This window comes from Calidris pugnax, unplaced genomic scaffold, assembly GCF_001431845.1.
Source record: "Calidris pugnax isolate Ruff unplaced genomic scaffold, ASM143184v1 scaffold58, whole genome shotgun sequence".
Classification (NCBI taxonomy): domain Eukaryota; kingdom Metazoa; phylum Chordata; class Aves; order Charadriiformes; family Scolopacidae; genus Calidris; species Calidris pugnax.
The window spans coordinates 7,597,217-7,613,455 of NW_015090868.1; the positions used below are offsets into that span (position 1 = coordinate 7,597,217).

Consider the following 16,239-nt stretch of genomic DNA (forward strand, 5'->3'; position numbering starts at 1 on the left):
GAAAGGCAGTTAAAGGGAAAAGATTGAAAAGGAAACCCTTCCACCTGCTTCTCATGGCAGACTAGGTGTGAAGAACTGACGGGCCACTATCACAGAATCGCAGTGGTTGGAAGGGACCTCAGAGATCATCGAGTCCAACCACAAAAAACCAAAACAAAACAAAACAAAAAAGCCCCCAAACAAACCACCCACCCACACAGCACCCCACCACAAACCAGTAATCTTGGGCACTAGAGCATGCCCTGAAGAGCCATGTCTACACGTTTCTTAAATACCTCCAGGGATGGTGACTCCACCACCTCCCTGGGCAGCCCATTCCAATGCTGGATAACCCTTTCAGTAAAGAAATGTTTCCTAATATCCAACCTGAACTTCCCCTGGCACAACTTGAAGCCATTACCCCTTGTCCTATCATCTGTAACTTGGAAGAAGAGACCGACCCCCGTCTCTCTACAGCCTCCTTTCAGGTACTTGTAGAGAGCGAGAAGGTCTCCCCTCAGCCTCCTCTTCCCCAGGCTGAACACCCCCAGCTCCCTCAGCCTCTCCTCGTAAGACTTGTGCTCCAGACCCCTCACCAGCTTCGTTGCCCTTCTCTGGACCCGCTCCAGCACTTCAATGTCCCTCTTGTGGTAGGGGGCCCAAAACTGGACACATTAATCTAACCATTTCCTTTCTTAAAATACCAACTCTTTTTTCTTTTTTAACACAGACTGACACGTGGAAATATTCCCTTTGAAGAACCAAGCTTCAAAGCCCCCCCGCTTCTCATTTTGGAGGGTCAAAAGCATGAGGCAGGCCTACCGATGGTACAGTGCTCGCCGTTCCATCCCTGGCTGCACTCGCACTTCCCGTCCTTGCAGGTGCCGTGCTCGGCGCAGCGGGGGTGGCAGGCCCTCTGGTTGCAGGCGGCCCCCGTCCAGCCTTCCTCGCAGCGACACGTGCCCCCCATGCACACCCCGTGCGGGCCGCAGTCCGCCGCGCAGATCTCTGCATGTGGGGAGGGGGTTGGGGAGAAAAGGAGGAAGAGATTGCACAGGGGAAAGAGAAAGTGATGCGTTAATTAGCCGTGCTACATCTTAATACGTGAAGAATAAGAAAGGCAAAATCTTTGAAAGCTGAATCAAAGGAATTTACGGTGACGGGTATTTTCAGGTGGGACCCAATAGAATATGGTGCTTTATCTCCGTGCTAGTGCTCACTGAATTAGCCAGCAGACTTAGCTTAAGTCTCCACAGCTCTTCTGTCAGCACTGAGTAATTTTCAGACATATTTCAGACATCCCATACCCAGTTCTGGGCTTCCCAGTTCAAGGAGGACAGGGAACTGCTGGAGAGGGGACAGCAGAGGGCTACAAAGATGATGAGAGGACTGGAACATCCCTCTTATGAGGAAAGGCTGAGGGACTTGGGTCTTTTTAGTCTGGAGAAAAGAAGACTGAGAAGGGATCTGATCCGTGCTTATAAATACTTAAGGGGTGGGTGTCAGCAGGCTGGGGCCAGTCTTTTTTCAGTGGTGCCCAGGGACAGGACAAGAGATGATAGGCAGAAACTTTAACACTGGAAGTTCCATCTAAACATGAGGAGGAACTTCTTTCCTGTGAGGGTGGCAGAGCCCTGGACTCCACACCTACAGAAGGTGTGGAGTCTCCTCTGGAGACATGCAAAATCCACCCGGACATGTTTCTGCTCTGGGTGGACCTGCTCTGGGAGGGGGTGGGATTAGATGATCTCTAGAGGTCCTTTTCAAGCCCATAGCATTCTGTGATTTTTTGTGATCATATATGTCTTAAGAATAATCTTGTATACCTTAGATTATAGTGCACTGAAACCCACTAGAAGTCCCAGTGTACTCCTAGGGACTAAACATACCACACACCCAGGTCATCGCACGTTGTGAGTGAAAATGTAGCATTGATGAAAGTTCATTTTAACAAGGTTTCCCCTCCCTACCCTGCTCCCTGTTTGCTTTCAAAGTAAAAATGTGCCATTTCTGACACGTTTTTTCATTATAAAGAATCAGCCTCAGTGAGACAAATTAGTACTATGCTGACATACTGACACATCTGTTAAATATAAAAGATGATTCTCTTTTACTTTCAGTAAATTTGTATCAGTGACAGCTATGAACAGTCTGGTTTAAATAATAGATTGTTAAAAAAATAAATCAACATACAGCAATTTAGCTTGTCATTTACATACAGTAACAGGAACTTGTAACTGATAGAATAATTGAAAAACATGTTATAACAGCCAAAGGTAGTCAGAGGCCAAACAACGCATGTTAAGTCTCAGCTAATACAAGATGATAATTTAGGCTGCCAGGTTTTGCATTTACAGTTTAGATTCACTTAGTCAGACTCCAGCAAACTTCACTGCTGCTAAGCAGACAACAGCAAAAGAAGAGGAGATACAATCCAGCCTGAGGGACTCCTTCAGCTCCTTGACGTACAGCTGGCTGCAACCACGTACTGGGTCACAGAAGTAATCTATTTATTTTTTGTTTTCTTGTAAAAGACAACAAAGTTTAATAATAAAAGCCTGGAATTATTTTCAACAGTGAAAGAAAGAAGCATTTCAGTGCAATAATTTTTTCCAGTTTCCCACTCAACAGTGTTTTTCTTCCCCCACAGAGTCTGTCTCGATGGGCTGGGGAACATTAAACACCAGATCAAGGAGCTGTGACATTTCCCATAAAAACCAGCCCAAAACCTTGATGGAGGAAGACAGATGTAACTTCCCCTCCTCTTTTTTTCTTCTTATACAACATTTTATACCTACTTTGAATTAAAGTTTTGATTAAGAGATGCGAGATGGTTTGATTAACTTGAGAGTCACAAAACATCAACGCAGCTCCAAGAAAGAAAGGTTTATTTCTCTTCAATCTAATCAATTTTTCATTAGGGTGAAGGTGTTTATCAGCTTTTAGCACACTAGCTTTGAGCAAGGTGCGTCAATCTTTGTAATGAACTTATTAATTAGAGCTAATTTAATTGAAGTGGAATTGAAGGGCTAATTAACGGACAAACTGCTGATGAAGATAGAGGAAAGCTCGGCTGATTTCAAACCTATAAAACCCTCTGATGGAAATAATTCACTCTTTTTTTTTTTTCTTCTAGCAGCTTAACAAAATGTTTATGGGCAAGATTTATTTTTTTAGTGTAGCAGTCTGAAGGTCATTTTGCACGACCTCAGTAAATAATCCACACGGATTTTTACAAAGCTCTTTTGTGAGTTTGACACTTCTGAAATATTTGAGGAGAAATATTTTATGTTATTTTAATGATCAGCCATTCCCTGAAACAAAAGTAAAAGCTGGAGCATAACTGAGTCATCAAAAACAGCGTAGAGGACACCATGTCAAGAAATAGAGGATCCATGTTTTGCCTAAGAAGTAGAAGGGGTCTCTCACAAAGAGCCATTTTTAGTGCTAGAAATGCTCCGAGAAGATTTTTTTTCTTCTAAACGAAATTTAACAGAAGCCAACATTTTCTTCTCTCCATAACATTCTCACAAATGTTTGGAACTCTGTCCTATCACTTTCGTATGCAGAAGCCGTTATGGAGTATCACAGATCCTGGTCAGGAAGTACATTTGTTTTAAAAAGATGGTTCCTCATGAAAAAGTTATATTTATTCATAAGCTGGCATAAACCCAGCTAGCCCATGTGTTCAGTTTTCATTAACAAAATCATCTGAGTTGTTAGATGAACTGTTTTAGACAAATATATGTCTCACAGTTAGATGTGATTTCTCTTTTGATATGTGGCTACCAAACAATATTCTAAAAACTCCTATTTGTCAAAAGGCTGCTGTCGTACTTTATAAATATTTAGATTTTGCTCTCTGTGTCAGTACCTCCAGTCATTTTCTCCTGTTGTTTCTAAACTCAGACTATGGTTTTAATAAGATTGGTTTCAGACTCTAAGAAATCCCTCTGTTTCTTCACTCCTACCAGCTCCTTCCACCCTGGCAGCCTGTGCCCTTCCTTGAAAGCTGTTTAGGATTCATGCTTGCATCCCCTTTGCCTTCAAACTGGAATGCTGGCTGGTTTTAAAGCAAAATACCTCCAATTGGAGTTTTTTAAAATGTGACTGTCTCTGCTTTCACTAGTCTAGTTTTAAGTTTCTAAATAGACATATTTGGTAAGAGGGTAACTAGATCCATACATCATACAAAGAACATTCTGCACTTGCACGTGAAGTACCTGAAGTTATCAAGTGAAGGCAGCTAAAAGATACCAAAAAATACATTGACTTTCAAATACTTCAAGTTCATCAATTATTTTCAATCTTTGACTCAAGTAACACTTTGTGCTGAAGTCGACTCAAAGACTTCTATCAGCTCAGGTTCTAATACTGTTATTAAAATGCTGCTCTTCAAGACATCATAATGTAACACAACGCGAGTGCTGTTAACCCTCACCGTTGGAGCAATCTGGGCCTGTCCAGTTGGGGTCACAGGTGCAGGTACTGCTCTCCTGGAGGTAGGTGCCATGGCCAGAGCACTGGTCGGGGCACATGGTCTTCAGGATTTCACAGTTGGTGCCCCCCCAGCCCGGGTTGCAGTGGCACTCCCCATGGATGCACACGCCGTGGCCGGAGCAGGCTGGGTCCAAGCAATCCGCTGCGGGGAGACAAGAAAGGTCAGCTTATTCTTCTTGTCATTCCTAACGACACTAATCAAACCCTAAACGCAATTATCTTTGTAAAAACACCTCACTTCCACGCTGCTCTCCGGTGCTGTGGTAAGCAGAGAGGAGTGGTGTTCCTCAGGGGTCAGTACTGGGACCAGTGCCATTTAACATCTTTGTTGGTGACATGGACAACAGAAACTACTGCACCCTCAGCAAGTTTGCTGATGACACTGAGCTGAGTGGCACTGTCGACACGCTGGAGGGAAGGGAAGCCATCCAGAGGGACCTGGACAGGCTTGAGAGGTGGGTGTTGCTGGGTGAGAAGCTGGACGTGAGCCAGCAGTGTGATCTCACAGCCCAGAAACCCCCCACACCCTGGGCTGCATCCCCAGCCCCATGGCCAGCAGGGCCAGGGGGGTTCTGTCCCTCTGCTCCGCTCTGGGGAGACCCCCCTGCAGGGCTGCCTCCAGCTCTGGGGCCACCAGCAGCAGAAGGACATGGACCTGTTGGAACGGGTCCAGAGGAGGCCACAAAGATGTTCTGAGGGTCTGGAGCCCCTCTGCTGTGAGGACAGGCTGAGAGAGTTGGGGGGGTTCAGCCTGGAGAAAAGAAGGCTCCAGGGAGACCTTAGTGCCCCTTCCAGTCCCTCAAGGGGCTCCAGGAGAGATGGGGAGGGACTCTGGATCAGGGAATAGAGCAACAGGATGAGGGGGAATGGTTTTAAACTGAAAGAGGGGAGATGTAGATGAGATCTCAGGAAGAAATTCTTTGCTGTGAGGGTGGTGAGAGCCTGGCCCAGGTTGCCCAGAGAAGCTGTGTCTGCCCCATCCCTGGAGGTGTCCAAGGCCAGGCTGGAGGGGGCTTGGAGCAACCTGGTCTGGTGGGAGGTGTCCCTGCCCAGGGCAGGGGGTTGGAACTGGGTGATCTTCAAGGTCCTTTCCAACTCAAACCATTCTGTGATTGTGAAATCTGTGTGTGTGCACATAACTGTCATCAAGGCATTCACAGGCTACCGCTGAGTTAACACAGAACCTTTCAAGTTTTGCTAATTTTTCTGAATTACAAGAAGATTGGCTTCAGGTCTCGGGCAACTGCTCTCTGTTCTGCCTAATCACAGCGTGACAAGCCTTGGCTTCCCTGCGGCGCTCGGTATCAACTGACCCGATCCAGCGGCGCAGAGTTGTGACAGCAGCACAGGACTCTCCACTTGTTTCAGGAATAAATGAGTTGCATACTGTCTATCTGTCTTAATTCACTTTAATGTGCTCTAGATGACGAGATTTAATTTAGCAATTTGACTCAATAAAATGTTACACTTGTAGGGTCAATGGTCTGAAAATTTAATTCCAGAGACTTAATTGCATTACTTTGTATGTGCAGATCAATAAAATCAATTTGATTGAGGAAGAAAATGGCGCTTTTTTACTCTCCAAAAAAAAAAAATAGAATGTAAAATGAACTGCATTTTGCAGCACACCAGAACGAATATTATTATGCACATCTCTGGAATACAAAAATGACGCATCATTTTTCACTCTGATGCATTTGAATCAGCACTTTCCACAACGTGGTTGGTGGAAAAGATGACTGACAAATGCAATACATTAATGTTTTACTCTATACAGTGAGAATTCAGTGAGTCTTCCTGTATTCCCACACCTGGTTTTTGTGTGCTTTCCTCTTAGCTGACCCCAGACAGAAAAAAATAAATAAAAATATACTGGCAAGCTGAAAGGTACCACACATTATTAACAATTTTCCCACTCATTACTTCCGAATAAATAAAGTGTAATAATTCTGTAGAATTCAGTGATGCCAGTGATTCCCAAACTTGATTTTTAGTGTTCTAAAATGATTTTTGAAGAAACACAGTTAGTGCCTACGATCCAGACGCAGTAAAATCAATAGAGCCGGATGTGCCAGCTGGAAACCTGACCGCGGGCAGCAGGTGGTGGGGTAAATATTTACTCATTTTTACCTTCTTCACAGTTTTCTCCTTTGTATCCAGAGTTGCAGGCACAGGAGCCCATGATGCAAATGCCCCGGCCCCCGCACTGGGGGTCGATGCACTGAGTGGTGGGCACGTCGCACTCCGTGCCCTTCCAGCCGCTGTAGCACAGGCAGCGGCCCTTGGAGTACTGCCCGTTGCCACTGCACAGCACCGGGCAGGCTGCTGCGAAATAAAACAGGGCAGAAAGAATTAAAAACTAACATCTTCACCCACACCTAAAGAGCAAGACACGCGCTGCTGGTGGCTTTCCCCTTGTATTTGTCTTCACGCTCGTTTAGACCGACTGGACTGGGGTCTGGAGAATAAGTCTTATGAGGAGCGGCTGAGGGAGCTGGGGGTGTTCAGCCTGGAGAAGAGGAGGCTGAGGGGAGACCTTATTGCTCTCTACAACTCCCTGAAAGGAGGGTGTAGAGAGATGGGGGTCGGTCTCTTCTCTCAAGTCACAGGCGACAGGATGAGAGGAAATGGCCTCAAGTTACGCCAGGGGAGGTTCAGGCTGGATATTAGGAACAATTTTTTCACTGAAAGGGTTCTCAGGCATTGGAATGGGCTGCCCAGGGAGGTGGTGGAGGCCCCATCCCTGGAGGTGTTCAAAAGACGGGTTGATGTAGTGCTGGGAGGTATGGTTTAGTGATGATGCTCCTTGTTTGTCGTGTGGGGGTCTATTTTTGTCAGTTAGGCTGACGGTTGGACAAGATGATCTTTAAGGTCCCTTCCAACCTAGAAGATTCTGTGATTCTGAGAAAAGCATTGGGTTGATTTACCTCTGGAACAATCAGGGCCCAGAAACCCAGCGAAACAATGGCAGGATCCAGAGACACATTCGCCGTTCCCATGGCAATTTCGGGGGCATTCCACCACAGACTCTAAAGGGGAAAAAAAAAGAGGATAATTCAGAGCCGCCCAGCGCCTGAAGCACCGATCATTTCACCCACTCCCCACCGACAGCGCGCTCTCGCTCCCACAGAAGTGTTTACGTTTGGTTTGTTTGAAGAGCACCAAGAGCTGTGATTTAGTACTGCCGATCCCTCTAGTATCTCAGGACTTTCCATTCCATTCCAACAGAAAGGCTCAAATTATAACGGTGAAACCGTATGAGCCCCATACTTAAAACCCACTTGTTAAATGTGCCATTTAACAAGTGTTTCAAAACAGCGTCCTCCTTTCAAGCGCTGTTTTACAAGGAGGCACATTCCTTCTGCCTTAGACCAAGTAATTAAAAGAGGTATTCTGCATTTTATTCTAGCAGCAGAAGAAACACTATGAATGGAAAATCTGTGAAAAAAATACAGGTAATTTAACTACAAAACCTTATCTCCGTATTCCTAAAAAACCTGACCGGAGCCTAACGTTTGGGTAGGAGCTTTGAAGATGAGGCTTACCTATAATTATAGTATTAAAAGACACCTGCTCCGCATTTTTCCCATCGTTATAAAAGGCCAGGTGCCAGATGCCAGAATCCAGGTACTGGATAAACCCTGCCTCGTGGAGGCTGACGGACCTCGCCTGCCGCCCCGCTCGCTCCGACTCCAGCAGGTTGCGTTGCTCCCTGGCGATCAGCCGGCTGCCATCCAGGAGCTCCACAAAGTCATACTGCAGGGAGGAACAGACAGGAGTTTGACAAGTGACAGGACGACCCAGGGCACCACCACATTCCCCACAACATCCTGACAATACACTTCTATATTGACCAAGAGTTTCCTCTTGAAGCAGGAGGTGAAACCAACCCTTGGTTATTTCTTTGCCCCTTGCTAAGACTTCAAACAAAGTTACCAACTGGTCCTCATGCTCATTAGACTGGTTTTTTGGTGACAAGCAGCCAATGATCCTATTACATATGTTGGGGAGGGAAACCATCAGTTGGATTGAGTCTGCAGTCCTGACTGTCAGCAGGTGAGAGCTAACTTTCAAAGTACGTTATATGCATATAGGTTAATAATAGCACCCAACACAAATAATCTCATTTGGTTTTCATTTAGTTTCAGATGAAGGTACCTCTGCTGTGAGGACAGGCTGAGAGAGTTGGGGGGGTTCAGCCTGGAGAAGAGAAGGCTCCAGGGAGACCTTAGAGCCCCTTCCAGTCCCTAAAGGGGCTCCAGGAGAGATGGGGAGAGACGGGGAGAGACTCTTGGTCAGGGAGGGGAGCCATAGGACAAGGGAGAAGGGTTTTAAACTGAAAGAGGGGAGATTTAGATTGGATATGAGGGAAGAACTTCTTTGCTGTGAGGGTGGTGAGAGCCTGGCCCAGGTTGCCCAGAGAAGCTGTGGCTGCCCCATCCCTGGAGATGTCCAAGGCCAGGCTGGATGGGGCTTGGAGCAACCTGGTCTGGTGGGAGGTGTCCCTGCCCAGGGCAAGGGATATAGAACTGGATGATCTTTAAGGTCCCTTCCAACACAAACCCACTGATTAAACTGTTTGATCCTCCTTTCAGACAGTCTGGAATTCTGGAGGAAGGAGAAGAAGAGCTTTACTTCCTATCACAGAAGCCCAAAAGAGGAGATGGAAAGCATAAAAAATTGCAACCATTGAAAATAGCAGTGACAAAAAATTTGCTACCTTGGGTCAATGGAGAGCACAAATTGTTTTGTTAACAACCATTGGGGGGGGCTTGGAAAAACAAAGCAGAATCTCAGCTGATAGAATAAACAAATTCACTACTCCAGGTTTAACGCACGGTAATCTTAAGTAGGGCTAATAGCACCTGGAGGGCTAAATATGCTCCAGGCCCTGCACTGATTTACTCTGTCTGGGAGTCTGCTCTCATGGCTTGAAAGATGTCTTCTACATGTCTATCATGTGAAGATCTATGTGTATATAGCAAAATTAAACAGGTAGGAAAATGAAAGAGCGTTCTTGCTTGTGGTAGAGATGCTCTGCTTTTCCTGCCGAGGCTGTTCACAGTTTCACTGTTACTGACACATGCTTATTGGATGTGAACTGTAACACAGAAACCTTCAGTCTTCCCACAGGTTGGAGAGGTCTCTCAAATGGAATTACATCCAGGGCTATTACAGTAAAGGCCACTCTATGAAACCAGGGAGTCACCTGAGCCAGGATAACATCGGTTACTGGGACCAGAGAATCACACTCTGACTGGTGACCTTCAGAAACTGCTCCTGGGACAACAGAACACACGATAGCCTTTGTCCTGCTACAAGGGTTTAAGCGCTTCTGGTCTCTTCTTCAAATTGCAGGCCAAAATTCACTGCTATTGCACGGATATTCCTCCCCAGTAATCAGCATGCTCTTCCTACCAGCCGGGATGGGAAGGAAATGCAAAGTTAATCTGCCTCTGTCAACACCTGAGACACTTCCCCAGCTCGGTCTGACCCAGCAGAACAGAACAGAACAGGAGGTGAGGAGGACGTGCAGAAGCCGGTACCGCGGTTCGCTGTCACCAAGTACGTGCTGCACCACATGAAAACAACTGCAACCCTTTTGGGAGAGCACCAATTATTCAGAACCGTTTAACATTCTCATTTGTCAGAGAATTAAATATTTATCTGATTTTGCGAGAGAGAGAAAAACAATTTTAGTTGGTTTTTTTTTTTTTTTTTCCTCCTCCTGCCTGACTCAAGAACGTTTCTTTCTGGTTGTGTTTTTCACTAATATTTTAAAAAAATAGAAAGCTCAGGGAGTTCTGAGTTTTAACAAGTAATTTATGGACATTAGGAGCGACTTTGTAATTTATATACTGCAGAGGATAATTTTTTTTGTAGGAGGACAATTTGAGATTAAAACTATATTTTTGATACAGGAGCAAGTGATTACACTACTTGATTGACCACTAATGGCTGACAAGCATGGTACAATTAATGATTTTGTATTTGTAATGCAATAAGGACATATGCTGTTATCAGAACACCATTTTAGACTGCGTTTTAAAAGCCATACAGAGGGGAATTTACTGTTCATTCTGTCCCCCAGCAAAAAACAATAATTGACCTTAACCCTTTTAAAGGCTCTTTTTGTGTATTTAGGACACGATAACAGAAACAGACTGGAAAAACAATTATCCTTATAAGCACAAAACATACCTATTTTATCTTCCTCCTATGAGGATAAATTAATTACCTCTATATTGAGTCTAAATGCGCTGATTTGCCCTACCATTCCACTCAGTTTTGCTTTAAACCAAAGTCCCTTTTTTTTTTTTTTTTTTATTCTTAAAGTCTCTTTAAATAAACATATTGATTCTCTGGCTGCAATGGAACTGACATTTTTAGAAAGTGTCACAAAGACTTTCAGGCTGGCATTGATTGGGTTTTGAATGGACAGCCACCGTCAATTATTTCTGGTTGATTTATTTATGATTCCTCAGAAAGAGAGAACCAGGCATCTCACATCAGTCTGTGACACACACACACAGTGCCTGCGCCTGAGACTGATTTTGGTACCTAAAGAGAATACAGAAACATTACAAAAACTTCTGTCCCAATTACAGTAGATCAAACCATTTCCTCCATGCTGTATCCCTGTTATTTTGGATTATGGGGCAGAAGAAGAGTTAGATTTGCTGCATTCTATTATTATTTTCTGATTAAATGCTAAGCAATGAATGGGAATGGTTTCGATACAGTTGATCCTGCTCCAAGGACTTTTGAGAGCTCTCCCAAGCTCATTTCTATCATACTTTCATGACGTTCCTTGCAGTGGAACGATAATTGGCATCAGAGGTTGCACAGCTATGGAAAGACAGACTACACTTTCCTCTTACTGTCTGGTTTTAACTGGAGACAAAAAAAAGAGGTGGAACAACAGGGAAAAAGTCCCAGAGAGAAGTGGAGAACAAGGTGGCAAATGTCATCTGGCAGTTTTGCACTGCAGCCAAAGATGAGGTGGGGAGAAGGAGACATCCATAGCACCAGCCAAGCTGTGAGGAAGGAGCTACAGGAGATGGTGGTGTGTGGTAACACACGCAGGGGTGAGCAAAGCCATGGGGTGGGACAGCTGGTAAGGACACTTCACAAATGCTGGCAGGGTGCAGGTAGTGATCAGACACGCAGGGATGAGCAAAGCCATGGGGGGGACAGCTGGTAAGGACACTTTACAAATGCTGGCAGGGTGCAGGTAGTGATCACTTCTCTATTATTTAGCACAAGATCTGAAAATTCAAATAGTGACGTTTGAGAAACAGGCAGCAGTTGCTCATTTGCATAAATTTTGTTATTAGCACTTGTCACTCCGTGACTAGGAGATAAGGGCAGATAGCTTTCAAGAGACACAGACATGAAGTGATAGATATATATATGGGTGAGATCCTACTTTTCAAAGTCCTCATGAAACAACCCTAGCTTTACACATCCAGGGATGGGCTCTGAGCCAACTTTTGTCATTCTGGGATGAGATCTTGGAGCTATGGTACACAGAGCTACGGAAATATCAGTTCTAGGATTAAAAAAAAAAAAGCAGACATCATTAAGGCACTGAATGAAACCATCATAGTTAAACATCTGCTACATTCTGTGCTGTTCTGGTCTCCACTTCTCAACATGGCTGCAGTAAAACTGGAGAACATTCAGAAAAGGACAAGAATGATCAAAGGATTGAAGCAGCTTTCATGGAAAGATTGGGAAAATAACAACTCATTTAGGACATGAGAGGTCCATAAATCAAGGGTGGCAGGAAGAAAAAAATCAGTGAGAAACTCTCTCCTACCAACAGGGTGTCAAACGAAAACTACCAGGAGGCTGCCTTGAAACACGCTGAGGAGCACAGTGTGAGATGTACAGTCGAGGCTGTGAAACTCCTTGCTGCAAACGTCACAGATGCTAAAAGCCTCCACAGGTTCAAAGGTGACCAGGCAAATTCACAGGAGAAAAGAATCTATCAAAGGCTGTAAAATATAAAGACGGCACCTTTGACTCAGGAAGTCCTTCAGCCAGGGCCAGGAAGGGTCACTACAAATCTGTCGTGCTGCTCTATTCATCTGTATCTGCTGATGGCCACCATCGCAGAGAGAACATTGGGTTAGAGGGGCTTTGATCAGCCCCAGCGTGGACATTTGGGCGTTTTTTTAATATGGTCCTGGGACACTTGGAGCTACAGGATAAGCCTCCTTGTCCGATGGAGGGATGCAGCCAAGCAGAAGCAGGTGATGGTCTGCTCCTGCCACCTCTCCTTGGCTTGCAGGTAAGACCATCAGTCAAGCCATTAGGGTTAGGGGAAATAAGAAAACAATAAATAGATTTATGCTTGTAAACCCCTCCATGTTCCATTTCATTAAACATCCTTTTTGCCTCCATACCGTGTTTTGTTTATATATGCTACTTTGGTAAAATACATATTTTACCAGTATGAGTTAGACTAGATGATCTCTAGAAGGTGCCTTCCAACTCCAACAATTTGGGGTTGTGTCTTCATCAAAGTCCTGTGATTAGGACTTTGCAGCAGAAAGGTCTAAAACTGTTGAGAAATATTTTACTCCATTTTTTCCCCCCATGTACAGGAGCACAGTCACAAAAAAACCCCCAGCAGCTCCCTGGAAGTGCACTTTTAGGAGACTGCATACACCCTTTATCTCAGGCACCTAAAACAGGCATCACTGGGTTCAAGGCCATACAAACATTCCGATAACCCCGCGCCCTTGGGAATCTTCAGCAGCCCTAGAAGTTCACCAGGGCACTGATAAGTAAGCACACCTAATTTTTCAAGGTATCAAGTGTCAGTCAAATGGTTTGTAAAAAATACTCTAATTATATACCAGGCAAAAATAGGACAAGAGAGCTTGACCTATATCCTGGGAACAATATATCCAAAATGTCACAGGAGATACAGAAGATGCAGCAGCAGGATTCACATGGGATTCTTTCTGTTGTATCCAAATTAAACATGAATAAGCACTTGGGCAGTAGGAATCCAAAGGGAAAGGACTCTGTGTAACACAGATGATGGGAAACAGATTTAGTCATCTTCTTTTCCCGCTTTTTTGGACAAAGGGCACCCCCTATTTCAACCTTTTGCCGGGATAAGGAATCAAGGAAGGATCATTTTTCATAGAACTATCTACTTGCATAACTTCTCATAAAGATGCAGAGTCCAGATCAGCTTCCTCAGGTTTATTCATTCTCGCCACACATATATTCCCCTAGCTCCTGTTATTACTGTTATCATTGAGATGGCATTTGTATTCCAAAGCCCTATTTCCAATGGCTGATAACTTTCTGAATCAATTTTCTTTGAGCTAGAATTTCCCATGCTTGTTGTCAGCCCGAGGGTGGGTGTTCGTATGTGAAGGTCTGAAGAAAATCCATTTAATCATTTTTATGAGGATCAACTTTTTAAATAAACCTAAGTGCATTTTCTACATTCAGTAAATTGTTTATAGTTTAACTGAAACTAGACTTAAAAAATAGCTAATGTAATATTCTGTTATTTTAGCTGCATAAAACTCCTTTGCTGACCCTAATTCTTCCTCTGTGGTTTGCAGCTGCTAAGTAGGTGATATAATTAGTGATGTTTCTATGTCCTGGGTCTTTTAAAAGTTATGCCCGAACTAAAAAACAAAATAAATTTAAATAGTGCAGTATCGAAGTAAAAAAAGTGGAATTAAAATAAAATATTTGAATTTTGCAGTTATGGATTTGCTGTTGCAACTGCATATCAGGCAAGTTTCACTCCAATTATACCATTAGGTTGCTATAGTTGGAGTTGTGTATAGGGCAAATCCATACACTTGAAAAATACAACAATCAGTAAGAGGTTGCCTAATTCTCTAAATGGGGTAGAAGAGCATGAGCTCAACCCCCTTTTCAGGTGGAACAACGGTTCTGAGCCAGCACTTGGACAAATATTGAACTGAAAGAAAGACTTGAAGAATCTTAAATCTTAAAAATAAGATCTGAATACAATTGGTTCTAAAATACCATCTCAGACAATGATTCTCCCTTTCTCCTGCCAATCCAGAAGACTATTCATTCTTTTATACTTTAACTTCTCTGTAACTAGGGATAAAAAGTGTTTCTTTGATATTAGGGAAAGGCATGACTATATGCAATAAAAGGAATCATGAGGAACCTTCTGGAGCAGAAAAAACTTCTGCAACGCTTCAGAATAAAGTTTCAAGACACTAAATATCTAGTGAAGACTGACACTTTTACATCCCCCAATCTTTGTACACATATATTTTGTATTTTTTCTTCTATGTATTTATTTAGTGAGATGCCAAGCTGTGAATACTGTAGCATTTGCTTGTAGAATAAACTGAAACTTCCTTAAAAACCTTTTGTCTTCTTGCTTGGAAATTTGGCAAAATTAGTCTTTGTCAGGCACTCTTGACCACATGCGTGGCCACAAGATGCTGTATTAGTTTGCTTAGGTTTTTAAAGGTATGTCTATACACCACAGAAGAAAAAAAAGCCCTATAAATTCTGCATGAAACAACTCCATATATCTAAAGCATCACCATTGCTCGTGGCGTTCAAAGCCGCTCATAAATAAGAATTCCTCCTCCCCATTTTAGATCCCATCACTTACAGTATTATACATGTTTTGGACATTACATGAGATCAATAATGTATAAAAAGTAAAAATAAATATCAGCAAAATGGAAAAATCCTGAGAGAGAAAAAAGATACAAGCTCACAGTTTTCAACAACACGTCGCACTTTTAAGGCAAGCAGTTCTCACCTGAGTGTGTGAAGGTGGTAAGCCTTTTCGGCCATATACTCCAATCAATGCATCTTTCTGAAGGGATATATTGAATTTTAGAAATTGTGGCTGATCAATGAAGAGTTGTGATCTCCAAAAAATCCCGGGAGGAACTTCCTGTATCGCTCTTCGGCCTATATCAAGTTCTCCAGAATCTATAGTGTTGTTCTCTTGTGCAAATCCCCCTAATTTTCCTGACAGATCAGAATAAGAAAAGAGCAAAGATTAGTATTCCTTTCTTGCTTTCAATCATCCTTCATATAAAACCTCAAATATTTAGAATCACCTCAGATAAATCATTACCCAACAATCTTTCTGTATATTAGATCCCAGGGAATTCACTGATTTGGAAATAAAAAGGCCAAGGTACCACACATACCTACTAAGTAAAAATACTGGAACTTCCCTAAGCATCAGCTTTATGGAAACTGTTTTAGGATCTTACATTAAACTATTCTTGTTTTCCCCAAGTATTTTAACAGGGGTTTCCAGCATGAAGTCTCACACTGTAACAAGTTAAGGTAAAGGGAAATGCAGCATACAAATTTTAAGAATAATAGATACATAAACATAAGCAGGCAAGAGAACTAATTACAGCCTTTTCTGTATTAAATACCAGAGCATTTCTACAACACTAACAATGTCTACAACTTTGGTTTCCTATTTTCTGTTCTTGTGTTCCCCCAAAAGAAAGGCAATGTTTCTTGCTCCACTGTGCCTATATCCTTGTGCTTTGCTGCCCCTGATGCCTACACCCTGGGTGCTTAACAGCTTGTTATCACCTCCTCATCCACACTGTCTCCTGAATAAAAGGTCCAACAGCATATTCTATATCATAAATATATCTATTTATCCTGCAGGCCAATTATTAAGAGCTGAAGGGCATTAATGATGTTTCTCTATAAAGCATTTGTGCAACTACCAGTTAGCCTTGGGGGGCCAGTGAT

At 43.3% G+C, this 16,239-nt stretch overlaps 1 protein-coding gene across 1 annotated transcript in view; it reads right to left on the minus strand.

Annotated features, from left to right (window-relative positions):
* The window catches only part of TENM3 (teneurin transmembrane protein 3), a 1,441,984-nt gene that overhangs the window by 83,020 nt on the left and 1,342,725 nt on the right, over nt 1-16,239 (minus strand). The window contains exons 17-22 of the mRNA XM_014945587.1: nt 15,272-15,486; nt 8,025-8,235; nt 7,407-7,508; nt 6,610-6,804; nt 4,421-4,621; nt 802-987 (exon numbers count right to left, since the gene is read on the minus strand). Coding sequence (XP_014801073.1) covers nt 802-987; nt 4,421-4,621; nt 6,610-6,804; nt 7,407-7,508; nt 8,025-8,235; nt 15,272-15,486 — 1,110 coding nt within the window. The remainder of the gene's footprint in view (nt 1-801; nt 988-4,420; nt 4,622-6,609; nt 6,805-7,406; nt 7,509-8,024; nt 8,236-15,271; nt 15,487-16,239) is intronic.